Consider the following 24,131-nt stretch of genomic DNA (forward strand, 5'->3'; position numbering starts at 1 on the left):
TTGATGTGAAAATAAATAAATAAATTGTTTTATTCTTACCGATAAATAAAATAAAATTGTTATTATTTAAAATAATTTTTTTAGAATGTGTATATAATATTTCATAGAGTGAGTTTTATGGGAAATTTAAAAAAAATGAAAAATTGATCAACATTATAATAACCATTTATTTATACAGTATGCAAATGTATATAGAAGTAATTGAAGATATTTTATGTTTTTTTTATGGACATGTACATATAAGTAATTGAAAATATCTTCTAATTTCTATGCACATGTACATACTAGAATTATTGCTTGTATATGAGAATATACATACCATATAATTGAATGGATATTAGAACATTCTTCGGTTTTCATTTTTTATGGGTTTTTTTTAACTTGATCCTATTTTAATATTATTATGTTGAAATCTTTAAAATAAAAAATTCTATTCGAGTTGAATATAATTTTTTTCGAGTTTTTAACTTCTGAATTTTTATCTTAATTTTATCTTAAAGTAATTATTGAGAATTTGTTGGATATGCTTCTATTAACTAAATGCACAGTTACTTAGAGGCCGTTTACCAAACGCTTACCCGGGTAAACATTTACCAAATAATATTACCTCACCGGAAAGAATCTCACCCGGTAAGAGCGAGACAATGATCAAGAGTCTTATCCGGTAAGTGAAAACGACGACTCTTACCACGATAGATTAAAATCTTACCCGCTAAATACATAATAGTGTTAAATTTTAGCAGTAAACACTTAACGGGTAAGTGTTTGATAAACGGCCCCTTACTAATTTCCTCCTCACATATATCTAACAGTAAAGCTTACTTTTATATTTACAATATATGATTTAATCTGTTAATGTTTCTTTTAGCGATCGGGATCCAGGACTGTCATAACCAAAAATTGCATACAACGCTCGTTCGATACAAAACGCTCTGTAATCCTGCATTGTAATTTATCTAGAATAAGCAAACGACAAAAAACGATCAAACCCACAACCTATAAGGTGTTAGAATGTACGAATATACGAGTTTTTGGCGAAAACGCTTCAAAGGGATATCTGAATCTATCTTTTCTTTACGATGGGCGAAGCATTTGGCCTATGAGCTATCAATATTAACCTAGGATCATATATTTCATCCCGATTGCATACGCTTTAGGTGTCTTTTGACTCGCCTTCGCTGTTCAGAGAGCGGTGGTCGTCGATTTTGATCCTGCACACATACAGGAAGCATTAAAGCATAGCGGAAAGATCACCAAAAAAACGCAACATAGGTCCAACGAGCGTGGATGTGTAGTGGCGAGGTAAGAGAACATTCTCCGATTTACCAAACGGTCATTGTCCAGCAGTACCCGGATTAAGGTCAATGGTACAAACCTCACCAAAAACAAGATCAACAGAGTGTGCATGAGTATTTGTTGTGTGTGTGTATATATATACTTATAAAAACATACTATGATTTCGGTTTCGGTGCGGCAATTCGCACATCTAACTTTCGGTGCACCATAAGGGTACATAAGCAACACGTTACAACCTTCACATACGACTTGCCCTACTTCGTGTTCTGCAAAATAATCGTTAATGTCAATAATGAATCCAACTGATATACAAACCAAATTCACCGTTATGATTAGGGGTGTTAACGATTCAAACATTCAACAACTACTAGAGCATGGGCTTAATAAATTTCAAGCTCAAATCAATCTCGAACACAAACGAAGTTTGTTTAACTTAACCAGTCGAGCCCGATAACACCAATGTTCTACTTGGCTCGTTCAAAAGCTTGATTAAATTTTTCGACTCGAGTCAAGGAGAGACAAAAGCATACGTTTTTTCGAGCCAAGCATTGTTCATAATTCATAAAATTGAAATATACAAATTAGCCAAAGGGTTAACGGCATAGAGGCTTCCGGGTTACCGTTTGATCTCAATCTCCTTAGAGGTCAAGGGTTCAAGCATCACCAAATGTGAGAAGTGTGTGTGAGTTTTGCCGCATATAAATATTATATACTTCAAAAATATATATATATATACACACACACACAAACAAATAAGGTTGGGTTCCATTGAGAAGGAGAGTTAAGGTGAGAAGCGTAAGAAGAGATCTCCACCCTTGGATGCACATTAGGATAGATGCACCGAGATGAGATGCATCGAGATGCACCTAATCAATCTCCGTATCATTCATGGTTCATGGGTGAGTTTGAGATTAAAAGTGATCAAGGGTCCAGATCCCTTTTTACGCTTCCCACCTTAACTCTCCTTCTCACATGATCCTTAACCTATATACATATACATGTACAGGGTTGGGTTCCGGTGAGAAAGAGAGTTAATATGAGAAGCGTAAGAAGAGATCTCCACTCTTGGATGCACCTTAGGATGAGATGCACCGCGATGCACAAGATCAATCCTCGTATCAAGTGCGATTCATGGGTGGGTTCGAGATTAAAGGTGATCAAGGGTCCAAATCCCTCCTTACACTTCTCATGTTAACTCTCCTTCTCAAACGATCCTTCGCCTACATGTATATATATATAGATAGATAGACGATGGAGATTTTTTTGAGAACTCTCTAGATCATGAGGTCTTTGAGAAACAATGCATCATGTGCTATTTCATATGATCTTTTTCATCTATGGCTAGAATTTAATGTAGTGATTATATTATATTTGTTTCACAATGTGTTTGTTTCACATGTACTCGGTTCACAATGTAAACCTTTTTGGCGGGTTTGTGAAACAAAAAATACATGTAAAAAAGCTTCATATTGTGAACCGAACACATATGAAACAAACAAATTGTGAAACAAATATATATTGATCACATTAAATACTCTACTTAGATGGAAAACGATCATGTGAAACAAAACCTTAAGGTAGAAGTTCTCATGGATCCCACAAATTTTGGAGCTCTCAAATGATTAAGCCCCTAGACACACACACACAAATATATTTTATATATATATATATATATATATATATATATATGTGTGTGTGTGTGAGCTCAGGCCAATAAACATGTCTCTTGATCCGAGTTCGAGCCCATAAGAATATTTATAGAGCTTAAATTTTAGGTCATAATTTATAACTCAAAATTGTTAAACAAGCATCGAGCTCGAGCTCAAACATTGGATAAAAATTTGACCCCGAGCAAAGTTTTGAAAATTTATACGAGCTCGAGACTAATATTATTTTCTCGACCTGAGCACGAACAACCTGCTATTCAACTCGACTCGACTCGACTCATTAGAAAGGGAAGAATGGACCTTCAAGGACGTAATTCTCTTCCAAACAGCATGCACACTCGACATATCGAGCACCTCTTGGATAGCTAAGTAATCGGCGGCAAGAACCACACACCATTTGTCCCATTTCTGCATTAAATCATACCATTACTCGCATGAGGAGATATGAACACAAAAAGGATCACATTACCAGCAATACACAGATAAAACCAAACGATCCCAGTAAATGCCACACAAAAGTAGGGTCGGGTCAATAATACACAAACATTTAAACAAAAAAACATTATTCAACTTTTTAAGCAAAATTTATGTCAATTCATGAATATTATACCATTCACGTAAATTTCTTGGCATAACCATCATCTTCTAGTCCATTGCGGGTTGCAAGTTCGAATCTTTTTGCCTCTTTTTTCTTAATTTTTGGTAACATTAGCAGAAAATAAGGAAAAAACCACTTGGGTGTTGCAAAAAACCAACTTGTATGTAATTTTTTAATCAAACGTATTTTTTAAAATTAATTTTTGTTTTATTTTTAGAAAATGAGTGTGTGTGTGTGTATATATTGCATGCAAGAGCCGGCTCAAGAGCCAGCTCATCTGAAAGCTTGGTAAGCATAAGTGACACAACTTAATGAGCCAAGCCTATACGAGCGATAGTGTAATTTATATGTATTTATTCCACCAGCATTAACCTCCTACATGGACTAAGCCAAGGCTCAAGCCTATACAAGCTGATAGGAACCAATCCTTTACATGCAAAATCAAGACTTGAGCTTATACAAGCCCATAAGAGCCAAGCCAAGGCTTCAGCCTAAAGTTTTTTTTTTCTTTAGCGAGCCCAATCTCACAAGCCAAACCTCAAGCCTAGCAAGCTCAAGCTCATCTCAGCTCAACTATACCCCTAGGGAAGTGAAGAAAAAATTTGTACATTTATGGATAGGTTCCTTTTCGTTCAAAAGAATCCTTCATGCACATAGAAAATTCTACCAATAAACACCCACTCTTTTCCATAAGGGTGCGTTTGGTACACAGTCGGGACTGGACAGAATTGAATGGACGAGAGTGGGGTAGGCGGGTGAAAGAATTGTACAAAGTTTTAGGGGTTTTAATTTGACATGGGTAGTTTAGTAATTTACCGATCTTGTCACATCTCCCTGATTTTTGCTCCACCTATTTTGGTGGGATAAAAAACTGCATCTTTGTCCCACTAAGCCATGTCTTGCATATCAAACGCACCGTAAGATGAAATAATCATATTTAGAATTCGAACACTTTACCTTTTAATCTAGAACTGACGAGAACGTTACACTTTTAATAAAATGATCATTCTAGATTCTTGTTAATTCTAAAACTAAAAAAAAGTAACTCACTTTACACTCAAATAGACCAATGTCGATTTCTTTTGAAAAAAGAGAACGAGATTTGCATGTAGAAACGAACTCACCAGGATTATTTCCCGCCGTTGGTGGTTTTGGCGCCGATATTTGTGGTTTGGTTGGAGGAACAGATGGTTGCCTTGAAGGTTGTTGAGGTCTTTCTTCCACAACTTTGACATTATTTTGTTCACACCCCATTCTTGTACCTTATCACATAGAAATACTATTTAATGAAGCATGCAAAGCTCTCATGATGAGCATCAAGTGGATTTAGGGGTAATATGGTCAAGAAAAGAGCAATAACATATTGTAGATACTATGATTAAATATATGGAGCCTTTAGTAAACCCTACTAAACTTGTTTCGACTAACAAACAAATAATGGTTAAGTTGTATATCTATTATGCATACGAATTCTTAGTAACGGTGTGCCATGCCACGTGGCATGTGTTACAAGGAGGTATTCTCTTTCGTCAATCCCTTATTGAATGAATGTATGAAAAGGTACGTCTATTAAGCCCACCGACAAACAAATATGCATGTAGGGGAAAGTTCAAATGAGAACCATACACATTTTAAGAACCATTAAAGTATGTATAAATATCCATTGATGCATATATACCATCAAATATATATAGGGAGGGGGTAGACTTGGGATAATGTGAGACCAGGCTATTTTCGTGAGACCCATGAGACCACATAAATAACATTAAACAACACAGTGTTTTTTGTTGTGAAGGTTCGGTGTTTTTTGTACCTTCACAGTGTTTTGCTGAGTGTTATTTTGTGGTCTCACGAAAACAGGTTGGTCTCACGTGACTCCAACCCGATATATAATACCCAACCCTATATATAGGGTTGGTTTCATGGAAAAACCACAGAAAAAAATGAAAAACTGAGGAATGTCCTAATAATCATTCATTCGTCCGGTATGCACATGTGCATAAAATGCAAGCGGGCACAGAAACCAGGGAACATTGTCAATTACTTTTATGCACATGTGCATACCAGACAAATGAATGGTTATTAGAGTGTTCCTCGCTTTTCCATTTGTCGTGGTTTTCCCATAAAATGGAGTCTACATATGTGTCAATTAGTATATACTCCATATACTCATTGAAATTCATATAGAGTATATGCATATTGGTTCTCACGGTTCTCAAAATATTTATTGTTTCATTTAACCCTTCCCCTATGCATGTATATGCAGCCACAAATGATGAATCGCAATCAATGATATTCATAGAAAGGAAATCTACACTCCATCACAAAAAAGAAACTTCAAACGAAGGTGTAAATAGACTTGAAAGGAAAAAAAAAATGTTAAAGTGACGTGATAAAAGACTTGCCTGATGGAACTTTTGGTGATGGAAAACTTGAATGATCTTGTGATTGTTGCTGAGTAGTGGATCCCCAACCGGGAGGGGGGCCTTCTTCATCTTGTGTGTCTTGTTGATCATTCTCCATCTTAAAATCTAGTGGGTCAATATGATTGATCGCTTAAAAATACACCATAATCGGGATAAATACCAGAATCCAAGAAAATTCCAACATAAATCATTTAGTAGACGAGTGACCGATGTTTGAAATCTCTGTGAGAATATGCATAACCCCATTGGATTACTCTCGAAAAGAGTCCTCTAAGGTGAGGATGGGGGTTCCAATATATATTGAGGAGAACAGTCCAAGTGCAGTCGATGTGAGAGTCTTAACACCCATAGGCAGATGCACCCTTCAGGGGTAGGGAGCACATGCCTCTTTCCAAAAGTGAAAAAAAAGAGTTATGAATTATTTTTTAAGTGATTCTACAAAACATTTCATGTGACCATATATATTAATGGTCAAGCAAGAAGACTTAAGAGACAGGTGAAGTGTGTTCCATACAAGTTATATATTTTAAGTAATTAATTAAAAGAGTTCTTTAACTGACCTGATCGAGGAGTTGTTTGACTCGCCAGTTGTAACTCGGGTTCAGGCCGACATTTGGAATACCATCCGGGTGGAGGTCCTTCGTCTTCCGAGTCTTCTTTCTCCACTTTTATATCTGAGTTTTCAATTTTCACATGTTAGTTGCATATCATGAAACTTATTAGTGTTAAAAAACTAAACAGGATTCCTTCAAATGAATCAGTTGCTACAATAACAACAAAAAGATTCACCTGACGGAACTAGTTCTGGTGCTCGACTAGGATGTTCATGTGCTTGTGGTTGTGAGCCATCTTCATCCCTACCATCTTGTTGCACATCCTCTTTCTTTATATCTGATATGTCTACTCGTTAGGACACATGTCTTAGCTCAGGTGTACATAACGCTACTTCCATCCCAATAGAAAAGTCCACTTTTAAATCGAGGAAATAATTAAAGACGATGTTTATTGACAAAAATACGAAGTTGTTAAAGGCTCAAAGCACACTTGGGCGCAAAGGGGTCCCGGGCCCTTGGCGCAAGGCGCGGGCCTCAGGAATGCGAGGCGCATCTTATGAGTATGTAGACGAGAGTTCAAACGAGAAACCTTCGGTTTTGCAAAAATGTGAGAACAGTGTGAGTCTCTAACCTTTTTAACCAATAATTTAAATTATAATATATAAAAATAAATCAATAAGAGTAGTAATGTAACTAGATATTTTTTTATTATTTTTATGTTATTTTATTAATTGTAATTATCCCATGATTTTATATTGGAATCTGTTCACATCGATCACGTTTCCATTATGTAGTGAGGTTCAGGGGAAACGCCCAAAAAAATGAAAAATTAAGGAGCACCCGAGTAACCATTCATCGGTATGCCTATGTGCATACAAGTAATTGAAGATGGTTCCCAGTTTCATGCACGTGTGCATGTGCATACTGAAAAAATTACTTAGAAATTACTTGTATCATCGTATGCACACCAAACAGATGAATGGTTACTAGAGTGTTTCTCAGTTATTTATTTTTTTGCGGTTTTGCCCTAAACCTGACCCTGTATATCTATAGACAGAGGTTCAAGGGAAAACCTCCAAAAAGAAAATGAAAAACCAAGGAACGCTCTGGTAACCGTTCATTTGTACGATATACACATGTGCGTACAAGTAATTGAAGTTGTTTCTTGGTTTCTATGCATGTGTGCATGTTATGCACGTGTGCATGTTATGGTGCATACCAGAAAAATTACTCACTAGGGGTGAGCATAGGCGGGTACCCGCCCTATTTGACAGGAACCGGAACCGGCGGTTCTTGAGATATTGGAACCGGAACCGGTTAGAGCGGTTCTTATTTTTGGAACCGGAACCGCCAGGAACCGGTTCCGGTACCCGCTTCCTAAAATATTAAAATTTTGTTATTTAGAAATAAAAAATAAAACATTGACAAAACACTAAATAAATAAACAAGAATACAAATTATACAGAATAATGGTTACAAATATTGTTTAACGATTACAAACCATAATAGACTAATAATAAATGTTGAAAGTTTAACGATTACATACTACGAATCCAATTAAACACACAATTTGAAAAAATACAAATAATTTTATCTCAAATTTGAATCTATAGCTCCAAGTTCTTGACCTAATTTAAATTTAGGATTAAAAAAAATTAATGATTTTGTTTAATCGAAAATTCAGGGTACCTGCCGGTTCCGGGTAGCTGGTTCCGGAACCGGTCCCGGCGGGTAACGGTTCCAAAAAATTGAGAACCGGAACCATTCTCAATCGGTTCCATATTTTAGGAACTGGAACCGGAACCACTCATATCGGTTCCGGTTCCGCAAGTGGGTACCCGGTTCCGCTACTCACCCCAATACTCACAAGTTACTTGTATGCACATATGCATACCATACAAATGAAGAACCAACGTGTTCCTCAGTTTTTCATTTTTTTGTGGTTCTCCCTTGAACCTGGCCCTAGATATATATATATATATATATATATATATATATATATATATATATATATATATATATATATAAGGACACACAGTTACACGCAACTCATATATGCAGCAAGTACAAACCTCCAATGCAACAACCAACGGTACTTCGATAGAGGCAGAAGGGGGAAGGGTTTAAAGCGTGAGCCGTGAGGGAGAAGTTTTAAGATCTACTGATCTAGGTACTTATAGAGAAGAGGCTTGAAGTTCTAAGAATTGTGTATTTAATATTAGCATTTGACTTGTGTCATCTATTTAATAACTCTTTTTAAAGAAGTCTAAGAGATGAGATGATGAGAAACTTATTTAGTATTAGGGTTTGACTAGGTATTTAATGACTCTATATGAGGCGTGCCTAGGCCACAAGGCGAAGGTGCAGCTCCTTAGTGAGCCTCGTGAATACACCTAGCTTCGACTTTAAAAAACCCCAACACCTTGAACCTTATGAGCCTCAGCGCCAAGGCATGCCTTAGACGCACTTTTAACAACTATGAGTACAAATTGACGGAATAACACTCGAGTCTATCTTTAAAATTAAAGGTAATTTAAAAACCACTTTAGAATCCCATGATCATATCTATGCTCATAAGTTAAAAATAATAAAATATTAAAATCAATTAATTAAAAAAAATCATACTGACCTGATAGAGGAGTTGTTTGACATTCCATTTGTAACTTGGGTTCAATCTGACATTTGGAATCCCATCCGGGTGGAGGTCCTTCATCTTCCGAGTCTTCTTGCTCCACTTTTATATCTTGAGTTTTTAATTTTCACATGTTAGTTCTTGCATATCATGAAACTTATCAGCGTTAACAAAAAATAACGAAAAGATTCACCTGATGGAACTAGTTCTGGTGCTGAACTAGTATGTTCTTGTACTTGTGGTTGGGAGCCATCTTCATCTCGGGCATCTTGTTGCGCATCTTCTCTCTTTATATCTGATATGTCTACTCATTAGAACACATCTTACCTCAGATTTACATAACGCTCCTTCCATCTCAATAAAAATGTCCACTTTAAAATCGATGAAAGAATTAAAGAGAACATTTTTCCACAAGTACAACTTAACAGAATAAAACTCGAGCAAATCTTTAAAATTGATTAGTAAATTAGAAACACTAAAATTATCGTGTAATGTTACATAGACCTCTTTCAAAACAGCTTTGAGGTCCCTTCGATATCATAAATTAATAATTCATCAGTCTTAAAAACATAACCAAGACAATTAGTTTTTTTAAGTTTAAATATAGTTATAGTACTTTTCTTAATGCAACTAAAGTTCCAATTCTAGAAGTTCTACATGTTTGCTTATGCGTAACCTGTTCCAAAGGTATTGTATCATCTTCAACTTCATCACTGTTAGGTCATTTTATAATTGTATTGAAGTTGAGGGGCTTACCGTGTACAATATCCTAAGGCGTACATAAAGCTTTCGTCTTGTTAGTTTTAGATGTGAGCTTTCATCGTAAGAACTCAGTGTGCGTATCATTGTAATCTGTGATGACAACATATTCTCTCTATCAATAATATTGTTATTTCACCATTGTTAATCTTGATTCTTTGTTCATATATTGTTTTACTGGAATCTACAATTGGTATGAGAGCAAAAGATCAGCAGATTTGGGTTAATTGATCGTGTTCTTAAAGGAAGTTGAAATCAACTGTTGAAGATTGAATTTTGTGATTTTGTGTGTTCTTGATCGAAATTCTTGTGTTATTCTACCCGTTTTTGATAGAAAATCAACTCTGAGTGGTTTATTTCAGCAACTAACCAGGTTTTGATCAGAATTTTGGATTTTTGTGAAAGATTTTTGTGAAAGATTTTTGTTCGACTGTTTTGACTCTGTTTGGTCAACAGTATTCGAATTAGGTTGTTCTTGATAAACTTCAAGTTTTAAAGGTGTTTGTAATCAAATTTCGAGCAACATATCAAAAATTCATTACATTTGGATGAGTTTTGGGCAGAAAATCACGGATTTGAGTTGAATTTTTCAAGATCTTCAAAGTTGTGGCATAGAGTATCTTCATAGTTATCGCACAAGTTGTGTGCGATAAAAGCAGGTTATCCGACAAGGTTTTGAACAGTAAGTTGTCGCATAAGTCTTACCCGACAACTTAGTTTCATCGCATAAGTAGTGTCTGATAAAGTGTGGTTCATCGCATAGTAGTGTGCGACAAACTTGGTTCCTCGATCAAGTAGTGTGCGACAAAGTGGTACTTCGCATAGCTTTGTGTGACAAAGTTTGTGAACAATGTTTATCACATATGTGTTGTGCAATAGACTTTACCCACTTGGTTTATCGCATATGTGTTGTGCGATAAACTCCTTGCACAATACTTGTCGCATATTAAATTTGTGCGATATCTTTCAAGGGTTCGGTAATCTTACTGTTTTGTGTGACAAAGTGTTTTGGTTGACTTTGTTTGACTTCAATGGATTGTCTGTTTTGTTGAATTAATTCAAATCGTTGTTCTACGATCATTCAAGTTTATATCACAATGTCGTCAAGAGAAGCAATGGCTATTGGGTTAGATGTCATAAAGATTTTGAAAGCAAAATTGCAGTTCTTGAAGCAAGACTAGAGAACAACTTGAAAGTTGCCGAGGAATTGCTACTTGAGAAAGTTTATCTACTTGAAAGTTTTTGAAAGATGATAAATGTTAAAACTTTCAAAGCAAATATCTAACTTAGAAAAAGTTTTGGTGATAGAGAGAAGCAACTTTGAGAAGGAGAGAACCACTGAACCAACGCCCTTAGTAATTTAGTACTATATATATATTGTATATAAATGTATATATATTTGTGTAGTATAAATACATATTTTGGTGTAAATATATTTCTGCCTCCGGCCTTACGCCTCGCCTCGTTAAGGGAAAACGCCTCAAGGCCCGATTCTGCCTTTTAAAACCTTGGTCCCTACACTTGATTTGATGAAGCTCTATTATGATAACTAGACGGCTATTCAAAAGGCCAAGAAACAAATATTCTATGAGAGAATGGAACAAACATTTTTAAGGTTGATTGTCGCCTTACATAGTACATTGATGGGACTCCAACATGCCTCCACTATTCTATAAATTCTCAACCAATTCACACCCGTATGGAATGTTAGCTAATATTCTAATCAAACCCATGTGCAGCCAGATTGATTATAATCGCTGCAAATTGGCACGATCAATATCTATGCACCAATCTGAGGAGGAACGTTAGTTATGTTAGCTTTTGTTAGGGTTCCAACATGCATGTGTCAAATATAGTTTGATTTAGATTTTTTTCTTATTCTCTAAGTCGACCCAAAGACCTATGTATTGTATCATGCTATACATACTCTCTTATTCATTGATGGAATGCATTCAGTTTAAACCCTAATTACATACAAATCTCTTCTAGCAATTATCTCCTTTTTGCTTTGAACCATATTCTAGATGTCAACTCAATCATTATCATTCAATGGCATCTCCTTCAGTCCAAGCATTCAAAGGATAAATGGATTTTAGCAAGCTACCAGAATGTTAATGACAATGACGAGTCGCTAAGTGCAAAGACTACTCTTGTGAGGATGCCAAATACAGATATAATGTAGGCATGAAGATAAAAAAATAGATTCACCATGGAGGATTTCACTCATAACTTAACTCTTTTATCTTTCCGTGGTTGCATTGGAGTTATATCAACCCACTTACCTTTGCTAGAGTAAATTATACATTTGTTCTTTGTGCAAATGTGACATACATAATGTTTCAAGGAAAACCCCAAGTGAACCGCTAATCTTAAGTAGGCCGTAAACGTGTAACAAACAATCAAACTCGTCTTTCAACATTAGGTCTCTTGAAGTGAGAGCTTGTACCCCCTACCCAACTCGATAATGTCAAGTCACAAAGATGACATAGCTTCTAATGTTTGTTGGGTTGTGGAACAAAAGATCTATTTATACATCAACATCTTGACCAATTATATAGTTCTTCTGCAAAAAAGTGAAAACTGAAATGGATCAAAGGGTGTCCATTAAACAACCTAATCTGTTATGGGTTCAAGTTCCACCAAAAGAGTCATAAAGCCACCACTTCTATATTTAACGCTTAAGATTTAAAGTGAAGTTAAATGCAATGTACATAGCGAGAATAATAGTGAAAAGTGGTGAAGGGTTACTTAATACACCTGATGATATCGCCGATACAGCTGCGGGTGTCGCCAGCTGTTCCACTTGTTCTTTTAGCTCACATTTGTTATCCCATCCGGGGGGAGGTCCTTCTTCTTCTGAGTCTTGTTGTTCCATGTTCAAATCTGAGCTGCTACACATTAGTTCTTCTAGATCATGAAACAACTTAAAACTTACCATGACGGATTATGAGGTTGTAACTTACTAGAAAAAATGGTGGAAAATAAACGTTTTAATTCAAACGTCAAACAAAGACTAGTAAACACTAGTTCCAAGTAAAGCACCCTTCGGAATTTAACTACAAAAATTTAGCTTCAATGGCTAAAGAAAACTGGATCAACTAAAGATTAAAGAACACCCTATTGATCATTGACTAAATATAAAAGAACCTCTTTTTCAGGTACTATTATGTCCATATTTTCTGCTTGAAAACTAATTTTCCGCTTGAAAACTAATTTTCCACAATTTTCAAGCCTAATTCAAGGGGGTGATTACAAAATTGAGACATGCACACACACCCATGTAGATAATTCTTAGAGAACACAACCTCTTGATCATTGACCAATACTTCTTTAAAATAGCCACCCCATAAATGAGCAATCAGCCATCAATTCAAGTCGAAGATGACTGATAATTAGAACCTGAATTTGTGCAGCCCATGAATAGCAAAAGGAAATGAACCTTCACACATAATTTAGAAAATTTTAGAAGTGCCATACAAATTATCCTATATGTCTAAGCCATCTTAAATTTCATGTTGACCCAAAATTGATTAGATAACCCGGAACATCACAAAGCACAACTGGTGTCCCTATTCAGGTGAATAACAAAGTCAGGATGAATATTCATCATGAATAACAAATTCATGATGAATATGGAAATGGAAATGGTATTCATGATGAATATGGACATGTTATGGACGTATTATTCACGAATAACACTTCCATATTCCTGATGAATCCGGGTTCCTAATCAATTTTAGGTTCAGTCCCATCTTAAAATTTATCTTATGGGTCTACTTATAAGCAATTCTTCAATTGGTTTTGAATCTCAAATTGAAAGGGATTTCAAGTTACATATAACTACATCAGTATGTAAATTAAGCACCCAATCAAAAGAGGGGGGGGGGGGGGGGGGGGGGGGGAGATCAAACATAATAAAAGCAATAGGGAATTGGGAATTGGATATGAGAAAAAAGAGAGGAGAAAATCAAAATACCTCTAGGGGAAGATGGAAGAGGGGGGGTAGGAGGTAATGGAGAAGAGGGTGGAAGATCAATCATGTCTAACAACGGCGGAGACGGCGGCTGCTGCTGCTGCCATCCTGGTGGTGGTTCATCTTCATCGTCGTCTTCAGTTTGTTTAGATTCTTCTTCTTCTTCTTCAGAATGATCCTCATCTTTCACTAATTCTTTTGGTTCTCCCGACTCCATGTTCACCTTTTTTGGTGTCGGTGGTGACGGCCACCCTGGTGGAGCTTCCTCGTCTTCTTCCATCGTCTCCGATACACCGCCGGTAAGTATATATGCCGGAAACTCTGAAGGGTCTTGAGTGGGTGGGCGCAACAGCCGACGAATTTTGGATTTTGGAGTGAATTTAGGAGGGAGTACACTTGCAAAATTCAAAGAAAGATTAGAATCCTCAAAGGGCTTCTTTATGAATCTTTTCGTACTTCAATTTATTTTGTACAAATTCCAATTGGATTATCAACGTATTATTTTTTAAAATATAACCTCATTTTTAGAACTTATGCGCCCTAATTTCGTTATAAATAATTACCAAATAATTTATTTTATTTTACAGTGTATCATGAAAATTTCTTAATCATTCTGACCACTTAATCGTTCTGCACCAAATCATTCAACAACTATCAAACAGCCCTTAACTTTTAAAACACTCATACCTTGAATCAATGACCATTAACTATATGAAATATCATGTTTGAAATAAAAATCAAATAGTTTGTTAGTTTTTCGGAACTTTCTCCTAATAAAAAATAAATCAAATCACTTGAAACGAAGGAAACGAACCAAATATATCTCACTGAAAACCAAATTAAGATTTTGTAAAAGACTCGAATTTTGTATTGTATGATAATAGTACGTTCACGATACAATACTAAATCAGTATATAATAACGTTGCCGATACACCGTACAAAAAAAAACCACCGTCTTGTAATTACGATCACCGGCTTTTGTAATCATGCTCATTCGGAAGCAAAGTGCGCGTATCAAGCACCTTTCTTTTTGCTATCTTTAGCTTGCTTGACGTCTTTCGTAAGCATTCTAGGTGCAATCGCCATCGCCATCAATTCTTGGAACAACAGCTTACAAGCGTACGGAATATGCACCTACATATATATACAATATCCGGTTATATTTTTTTCCTGCTTTTACTGTATGTCAGTCTTTGTTTTTCTTTCTACTCTATAAAATAAAATAGAAATGTGAACGCTAATTTTGGGACGGATGGAGTAGTTTGGTTACCGAAAATAGGAAAAGGATGGTTTACCTGAACGATATCGGTTTTGTTTTTGCAGCCTCTACACTCGAAAGAGTTCTTTTTGAGGTTAGCGATGGCTATCAATCCGCAACGCTCGCAAACATGAACCCTGTACGCATCACTCTGATCGAAAAGTCGTTCTTTAAGGAAATGAGCAGCACCGTGAGCAATCATGCAATCTCGTTCCATCTCTCCGAATCGGAGCCCACCGTCACGCGATCGTCCCTCGGCCGGCTGCCGGGTGAGGATCTGAACTGGACCTCGTCCTCGAGAATGTATCTTGTCGTCCACCATATGTTTCAATCTTTGGTAGTATGTGGGCCCAAGGAAGATCATGGCGGTAAGCCGTCGCCCTGTATGACCATTGTACATAGTTTCAAACCCACGCATTTGGTAACCGCACTTGTGGAGCGCCCTGCTGATATTATCCACCTACACAACATCGACCGACCAAAGGTGAGAAGTGTGCATGAGTATTTCTCGTATTCAAAAAAATATCAACCGATCATTTCAATACAAACGCAAATTATCGACAGTCCCACATGTTCATTATATATAACATAATGGGTCAATTGGTTAGCAACTTAATGAAACTCGCAACTTATTCAGTCAGCTATACATGACTATTTGGCAGTTTCTTAATAATATAGAAAGTGACTTACTCAGTAAGCCTCTAGGGAGGAGCTTTATCTAGAAAGGCAAGTTTTTTTTCAAACCCACCCCTCCCAATTTAAAAACACATTCATTCCATCTATGAAAAATCTCTCTCAAACAAAAACCTTCCCAATCTTTACTGACAGATTAATCCACACAGACAGCTTTATCCCTACAGGACTTCAAGGAAAACCAACCAAACAATCCCTAACTCGGGGGGTAGCATCGATGAAGGGTGATGGCAACTTACAGTCACATCAGTGAAAGGTGTAGCATCTCCTTCTTTCCCCATATGTGCTGCAACTTTCCCCATGATACACTCGATAAGTTGACCAATCGTCATTCGAGAAGGGATAGCATGAGGGTTCACGATGATATCGGGGGTAATGCCTTCCACGGTCCACGGCATGTCTTCTTGCGTGTAAGTCATCCCAACGGTTCCCTTTTGACCATGCCTACTACTAAACTTATCTCCAATTTGGGGTATCCTCACAGACCTCACCCTCACTTTCACAAACCTCAATCCATCGGCATTTGTGGTCAACAGAACCTGCGTAAAGATTTTTTAACATTAGCACCCCACCACAATTAAAAAACAACACCCGTCAACAAAAAAGACACGTACCTGATCAACCATTCCGGTTTCACTATGACGCAAACTTGTACTGTGATCACGACGAGTGTATCGTGAGGCTTGCCCCTGAGCATCATCCTGTGCGATAGGCGTCGTCTTACCAATGATCACATCTTCACCTCCAACTCGTGTTCCCTACATTACAACAATTGTGTATTTTTATAAAGATGAATCCAGCTAAGAAGGAAAACTACGCTACGTTTCCGCAAACTAGCTGATAAGTTAGCTGAAAAGCTAGTAGTTGCTCGATAAGCTAGTCATATTTAGTAAAACTAGTTAATAAGTTATATGACAATGTAAAATGACCTAAAAGAAGATGTTGAAATATCAAAAAAAAATACAAGGAGCATAATTGGAAAAGAAAAAAAGCCCCGGAGCTTATTGAAACGCTAGTTGAAGTAACTTTTCAAAAAGCTAGTTTGTCTAACCAAACGGGGCTTTTTCAATGAACTCAAAAAATAAGCTAGCTTATGGTGGCCAAACGTGGTCCATATATACTACCAACAAAGACGAGCACTTACAGGAGGAGCTAGACCATCATCATCCAATTTATCGTAAGAACCATGTCTCATACCCTGTAACATAAAAGGTCAAAGCCCAATCTTGAATGTTTACAAAAAAAGACCCAAAAACACAAAGATTACCATGGTGTTAGCTCTATCTGGACGGCCGAAATCTTCTTTCACAAGTGTCCCCATCTTCTTCTCTTCGTCTCTGTACAAGAATTACAAGTATATTAAACCAAACAAACCCAGTATGTCCCATCCGGAGTGGGATCTTGGGGGACGGTGGAATGTACGCAGACTTGACCTCTATCCCAAAGAGTAGAGCGGTTGTTTCAGTGAGAATCCCAGGTTGAGCGAAAAGAAAAAAAGATACAAGTACATTAAAGAGCAAAAAAGAGTTCGGAAATGACCAAGCACCTGTATGAACGGAAGAAAAGTGATCTGAAGAAACCACGATCTATTGACGATTGGTTCATGATAACGGAATCTTCTTGGTTATATCCAGAATAACAAGAAATTGCCACGATTGCATTCTACAAGAAGCATAATAGCAACTCAGGGAAGGTATTTGGATGAAAATAAAGCTTCTTATACAAATTAGAATACACACAATGCCAGCCGGAAGCTGTCTGAAGTGCAAATGCTCCATTGCTCGAGTAGTTACAAGAGGTTTCTGGGGATAGTATAGAACGTAGGCCAATGTATCCTAAAAGAAACAAAGTTGCAACAAAAACGGTAAGAAGATAAAACAAGGCATGGCCACATGATATACGTGAAGGAAAACAAACTTCTACATACCATACGAAATTGGAAGTTAGTGACATAAATCCCCATAGCTTGCTTACCCATAGCAGACTGATACGTGTTACGTGGAGACTGTTCAAACATGAAACATTACCGTGAGCCCACAAGATAAATGCAATTGGATAATGACAAGTATTTTCAACATAGAAACTTACCTGATTGTGGTCGGGAAATGGTATGATCGATGCACAAACACCCAAGATCAATGATGGATGGATTTCACAATGGGTATAAGTGTCGGAATAAGACTCATCTGGATTTACCCTCGCGCTTACAAGATCCTACATTTATCCAAAAAAAAAAACATTTTGGAAACATGAAACTAATTGGTAAACACACAAAGACGAACACAGGGGAGAATTTAAGAAGAGGGTGCAATTTTAGGAGTTTTAAAGATGCATCCGCTTTAATTTGATGTGTGTTTCCATAACTTAACAAGATATGGTCAACGTCATTGCATGTGGCATTAAATATTGCAAGTCCAAAAAACTTTGCCTCTTCTATTTTCAGCAGAAAAGGAAAAAAACACTTAAGGGTGTTGCAAGGTCACCATTTTTAATTAAACAGTATTCTTTATAATTAATTTTGGTTCCATTTTAGATTATGTCTATTATTTTGTGCCCCAGCTTGGAACTTTTTCTTGATCCGCCTCTTGGCATATCGCTTACATTAATGGTCATGGAAATCATAGTAGTCTCTTCTTCTTCTGTATCAATATACTCGATGAATCCATTTGCTACAAGATCATGCCATCCGCCATCTTCCGGGGTTTCCTATAAAAGGATTGATATGGACAAGAAATTATTAAATATTAAACATCGAGTTAAAAGGTTTGCAATCTAGAATTCTATGAACTACCAAACTTCTTACCCTCTGTTGCAGTTTTTGGATATCTTTCTTTTTTATCAGAAGTCTTTGCTTCTCAACAATGAAGAGTGGACGACTGCAACGGCCATAATCCGTATAGATCCGAAGTTCCTTCAAACGAATATCTCGGACAACTCCAACTTCGGTGTTCACATCAACCTGAACATTTAAGATGATACATATAAGAGATTGTATCTAACTATGCACAAATCTTTCACCAAGAATAACAGCATTATTAGTACTCACTCGTCGTCGCAATCTCCTCAGCGTTCTCACCAACATGTCAGGATCACGATGGATCCCCACCCAGAGGCCATTGACAAAGATTTTTGTAGCTTGCGGGATCACAGCAGGAGAAATTTCCTAATGTAGAAGTAAAAGTGCACCGAATAAGAAAAGATTATAGCAAGATAAACAAACACCCTTTCAAACAACTTGACGTTTACCTCAAAATTCTCTGTACCCCATTCTTCCAAAAATTCCAGAATTGGGTATGCGGCTGATCCAACAGTTATGTAAACCATCAATGCAAGGTTTTTCACCAATCCACATGCCTATTATAACAGCCACAGAGGAACACCTCACTATCAGTGCCAAAGTTAGCAAAAATTTACTGCTATATCTGTCTAAAATATTAAATACCCTTCCTTTTTTTCATTTTTTGCTTGTTGATCAAATATCTGGGAAGGATATAACTAGAAGCTGTGTGCATGGTGCCATTATAGCTAACAATGAGTTTCAATTTGAATCCGAAAAGTACATGGTTCATTAAGGGCCAGAATTTGCATTTATATCTTTGCTTCCCAACATAAAAATAAAGCTTTTTCGTCTTTTTTGCTAGGAATCTTTTCAATTCCTTCCTTCTTGTCATCAAGTTCGTTAGGGAATGCAGTACATAACACAAAACAAAGTAGCACTAGCACACTCACCTGTCCTTCAGGAGTTTCTGCAGGACACATCATTCCCCATTGTGAGTTGTGCAACTGTCTTGGTTTTGCCAATTTTCCTGTTTAAAAGTTAAACACAAGATTGAAGACCAGCTAAAATAGAACATGATGCACCATGAAACTTAACACAGAACAAGAAAAGATTAAAAAAATACAGTAATCTGCAATGATAGAAGAAACAAATTTACCTTCACGCCCTATAGGAGAGTTCAGTCTTCGTAAATGTGACAATGTAGATGCATATGTCAAGCGATTCAACACCTACGGATTTCATGAAGCATATGTAAGATAAGGAATTTCAAACAACCCATGTCTCCTTGAACAGCATTAACGTAATAACAAGAATAAACATGACAATACAAGTAGAACCTCCGTCAATAAAAGAACATAAATCCAGTGACAAAAGTGCAACCAACCTGTGAGACACCAGCCCTTGTTCCAGCAGCATTCGCTTGTCCCCAATTCCCAGTAGCAAGCGAATATTTAAGCCCACTGGTTATTGTTTTTGCTTTAATTGCAAATTGCAGATTAACATCCTTCCCGTTGTCCACACACTGCAGATGTATGGATTATGGAATAAGAATTCAAAGATCAGATAAAAAATGGCAAAATATGCATTTCAGAAACTTGAATTTGAAATTACCTTCTGAACATATCCTCTTACATCTCTTGTTAACTTTCTGAAGAGCTGTGTTAACACATGAGGCAACAAGTTGATAAATACAAATACTTATTTATACAATAATCCAGTTTCCAAGAGAAAAATAAAAAAACCCACCATTCTGAACAGACCCCCGAGCAATGGACCAGCAAGATCAAGCCTCTTGTTGCCATAATGATCCCTATCATCTTCAGCCCTCCGGGCAAGAGCACATAACAAAAGACGATGGATGATATATCTGATGAGAGTATAGAGACATTAGAAACTAGAAGAATAATAAAACAGCAGACACATATAGAACAAATATGATTTACCCAAAATAATATGCTTTCTTTGTTTCACAATACTCTCCAACCCCCACATGAGGAAGCATTTCTTTTTGAAGGATATCACGTGCGTACCTGTGAATGAACAAGAGTTGTGAACACAAAAGAAGTATGAGAATGATAAAAACCATATTACCTAAGACACTATGAACAAAGGTCATACTTTATTCTCTTCTCTTTTGTGACACCAACAGTGGCACCTCTTTTCCCAATGTAATCTAGGGCCACCTACAATAAGAGAAAGAAGGATCAGAGATTTTAATTTAGAAATGAAGAGGCCAGAATGACAAGGCATTACAATAATCATTAAGTAATCAAACCAATAATTACAATTGCAAGTAGCAACTCAGAATTTGAATGTCCTCAATGAACCTCTATATGTCACAGATGCCTAACCTATCAATAAAAAAATAGTTCCTTCCAATAAATCTTGGCAAAGATAGCAGTATAGATGTAGTGGGTTCTTATTAAGTTTAGTTTTGCCCAAAGCATCACAAACCAAAAAATGTACTAGATGTCAAATTATCAAAAGAAAAAAGATTAAGAACTAAGGGATCGATATTTCAGTGCAACAGATGACGGGATCATCCTGCACCTATTATAAACAATGATTGGGTAAATGTCCACAAAACTGAAAAAAAAAAAAAAAAAAAAGGAGGCAGAAGCATACTTGCTGATTTTGAATTACAAAAGCTTCTTCTAATGAAGGTCGTAGCAACTCCATCATTTGAGTATCAGCAAAATCATAACATATGTGTTCTAATATATCTTTATCAGCAACGAATCCCAGTGCTCGAAACACGATAATGATAGGAATCTCTGTCCGAATATATGGAAGGGTGGCACGAATATATTGACCTGAGGAGCCCTGCAATTGTAGAAGAAGTCAGTGAACAAGAGGATACCTATAAGACTATCTACTAAAGGTAGGCAGAAATTTGTACGATAACTATCATTGGAATATATTATCAACATCTCATACCCCTTTGGCACTAGTCCGAGAAAGCATCCGGACAAACATGGTACTGGGTGGCCTATTCTGAGATTCTGCCATTGAACGAACTTCTGCCACATACGCATATTTGTTGGGCTGCCTTTTCTTAAAGACATAGACATGATTGGTGCTCATCTTCTCTTGAGCAATTAGAACCTTTTCACTCCCATTGATAATGAAATATCCACCTTGATCATAAGGGCACTCCCCAAGCTCTGTCAGGTCCTTTTCTGAATTCTGAAATAGTGTACAGTAACTTGACCGTAGCATTATAGGAACCTGACATGTGTGATAGCAATTAATTAGCTAAGTCAACACTTGCACCTCAACATACCAATTCTTTACTGGGAATTTATTTTGCATACCTTTCCAATAAAGACCTTGGCAAAATCCTGAGTTTCTGTGACTTCTTCACCATCATGCCCTTTCTTTATAGCCCTCTTTGATACATCAACATACAATGGTGCAGAATACGTCAGATTCCTCAGCCTTGCTGCCTTTGGAAACAATGTAGCTGTTTCACCATCTGATTCTGTCATCATCGGCTTACTCAAATAAATCTGACCAAAGCTGATCTTATAGATAGTCTGCAAGTGATTAAAGACAAAATCACATGAATGTTTGAACTTCTCCTTTCAGGCAAACATATAGAATGGATCTATGTGCTGCCGCTAGCATAAGTACCCTAATGTCCCCATCTTTTTTTTTCTTCTATAATGAAGAAGCACCATAGATAATCTCTCAAGGTCAGTGGCATTGCCAAAAAGACTTTAGCATAAGTCCCCTAAAGGGACAAGTTGCCTTTTTCTCTCAAGGGAAAAGCACCATAAATGGGTTCTAAAAGTCAGTGACTTCGCCGAATTACTCTAGCATGAATAGCTCTTGATCAAGTGTACAAAAGAAAAAATATCCTAATCTTAAAGGAAATTGCAAAGTGGCATCTGCAGCAGTTTGTTCAAGGAGAGACTCAAAATGTCACTTGTATTCTTTATTAAACCTTCAGAATCATTGTCAATGTGACATATTCAATTTAAATTCACCGGCCAAAACCCAACTAAATAACGAAGCTCAAGCCCTTTTGACAGCATAAACGAAATGGCAAACTTCAATTTCCTTAGAAGTACACAGAAGTTTGGTGCTTCAGATGTTGGATTTTGTTTAGAATAAGATTTATGATAAATAAAAAGACAGTCTTTTCCCAATAGTTTCACATTAATTCAATCAAATCCAAATGGGATTTTAGACAGCTTACTCAACCACCCCCTATTCTTGCAAGTGTCTTCAAATTTTGATAAAATTTAAATACGGATTTTATTAGTATCTGGTTCTAAAATTCCATCCAGTCAAACAATTTCCAACTTTTTCAGATAGTTTCACGAATCAAAACAATTCCAAGGAGTCTACATTGGTGTTTTCCTCTAAAATGAAAACTACACTGGAAACCCTAGAACCGAGAATGCCAAGCTTCTGTAACTATTTTCACAGAGGAATTTCAATCAACCAATTTAGAAAGAATTCTTCTCCAAAAATGAACTCAAAACCCTAGAAGCAGAACTATAACTATATACAGAGATATAATCCACAACGAACCTCTGCAAAATCAGGTTGGTGACCCGGATTGTGCTGGGATTCAGGTCGGATCTCGATATCTGCAGACTCATCAACAATTTCCTGCATAGTGTTCTGAATAAATTCATCAAACGAATCGAGTTGTTGACGAACAAGACCCTTTTCTTCGAAATAAGAACTAATAACTGCCCAAGCATCCTCTTGGGTTATATCTTCTTCCTCATCGTTGTATCCTTGATCATACTCTTCTTCCAAATCCATAACTCAAATCTTTTAATAAACCCTTTCCCAAAATCAAATCCAGAATCCGATTTCAAACTTTTGGAACCAAATCAATTGGGGAAGCACAGAGGGTTTTAGGGTCTCCCTGCTCGTCCGCAGAGTTAAAAGAGAGGAGACATAAAATGCGTAGACGGCTGGCTTAAAAGAGGACCTTTATTTGAGACCATGGCGGTCTGGAGGGTAATTTTGTAATTTGAATGAATTGTTTTGGGTAATTTATTTTTTAAACTTTCATTTTAATATCTAAGAAGTAAAATTTTAAAGATTTAAGTATCTCGGTAATTGATTGAATACTAATTTTAGATTTAAAAAAAATTATGTCATTAACCACGTCAATAAATAATACTGAGTTGGAAATCAATCACTAATCATATCAGCATGATAATCGGTTAATACTTCAACCGGTTACCCGGTACTTAAATATTTAAAATTTTACATCTTAGGTACCAAAATAAAAGTTTTGAAAATACGTTACTCAAAATATGAATCAAGTTAAAATACGTTGTTTTTCATGCAATTTGCTCTATAATTGTTGTTAACTAATAGGCATTTTGCATTCCTTTATCGATTTTTTTGTCTTTTTATTCAATAAAAAATCACATGAACCAAAATTATAAAATCATTTTGATCCGATAAAAGACAAAAAAAATCGATAAAATGAAGAAATTGTCTGACATTTAACGAAAATTTTTAGC

At 36.5% G+C, this 24,131-nt stretch overlaps 2 protein-coding genes across 7 annotated transcripts; both read right to left on the reverse strand.

Moving 5' to 3' along the window:
- Positions 1-863: 863 nt before the first annotated feature.
- LOC112526726 (basic salivary proline-rich protein 3-like) lies at positions 864-14,366 on the reverse strand. 6 transcript variants are annotated; one of them, XR_003070639.1, is made up of 12 exons: positions 13,909-14,365; positions 12,690-12,839; positions 9,367-9,468; positions 9,171-9,284; positions 6,777-6,878; positions 6,548-6,661; positions 5,967-6,116; positions 4,686-4,823; positions 3,264-3,371; positions 1,453-1,562; positions 1,026-1,211; positions 864-940 (listed from the first exon to the last, which is right to left on the reverse strand). XR_003070639.1 is itself a non-coding variant. In XM_025137127.1 (11 exons), exons 1-11 carry the CDS (start codon positions 14,183-14,185, stop codon positions 1,134-1,136), a joined length of 1,443 nt encoding a protein of 480 aa, XP_024992895.1. In that variant the 5' UTR covers positions 14,186-14,365; the 3' UTR covers positions 864-1,133. The 6 variants fall into 6 exon arrangements, 5 of the variants coding, with proteins under 5 accessions (XP_024992895.1, XP_024992897.1, XP_024992896.1 ...); XM_025137127.1 differs by having other exon boundaries at positions 864-1,211; XM_025137129.1 differs by having other exon boundaries at positions 864-1,211; positions 12,690-12,815; positions 13,909-14,364.
- Positions 14,367-14,750: 384 nt separating this feature from the next.
- LOC112526499 (DNA-directed RNA polymerase II subunit RPB2) lies at positions 14,751-23,562 on the reverse strand. The gene is made up of 25 exons (XM_025136793.1): positions 23,176-23,562; positions 21,951-22,172; positions 21,574-21,864; positions 21,262-21,459; positions 20,755-20,819; positions 20,580-20,666; positions 20,383-20,503; positions 20,248-20,292; positions 20,021-20,158; positions 19,793-19,865; positions 19,587-19,663; positions 19,104-19,211; positions 18,904-19,020; positions 18,661-18,816; positions 18,459-18,563; positions 17,946-18,071; positions 17,785-17,862; positions 17,597-17,692; positions 17,404-17,519; positions 17,125-17,194; positions 17,002-17,055; positions 16,472-16,615; positions 16,097-16,396; positions 15,202-15,624; positions 14,751-15,040 (listed from the first exon to the last, which is right to left on the reverse strand). The coding sequence occupies exons 1-25, from the start codon at positions 23,413-23,415 to the stop codon at positions 14,921-14,923; spliced, it is 3,570 nt and encodes a 1,189-aa protein (XP_024992561.1). The 5' UTR covers positions 23,416-23,562; the 3' UTR covers positions 14,751-14,920.
- Positions 23,563-24,131: the final 569 nt, after the last annotated feature.

Source organism: Cynara cardunculus (genome assembly GCF_001531365.2).
Source record: "Cynara cardunculus var. scolymus isolate 2C chromosome LG 14, CcrdV1, whole genome shotgun sequence".
NCBI lineage: Eukaryota > Viridiplantae > Streptophyta > Magnoliopsida > Asterales > Asteraceae > Cynara > Cynara cardunculus.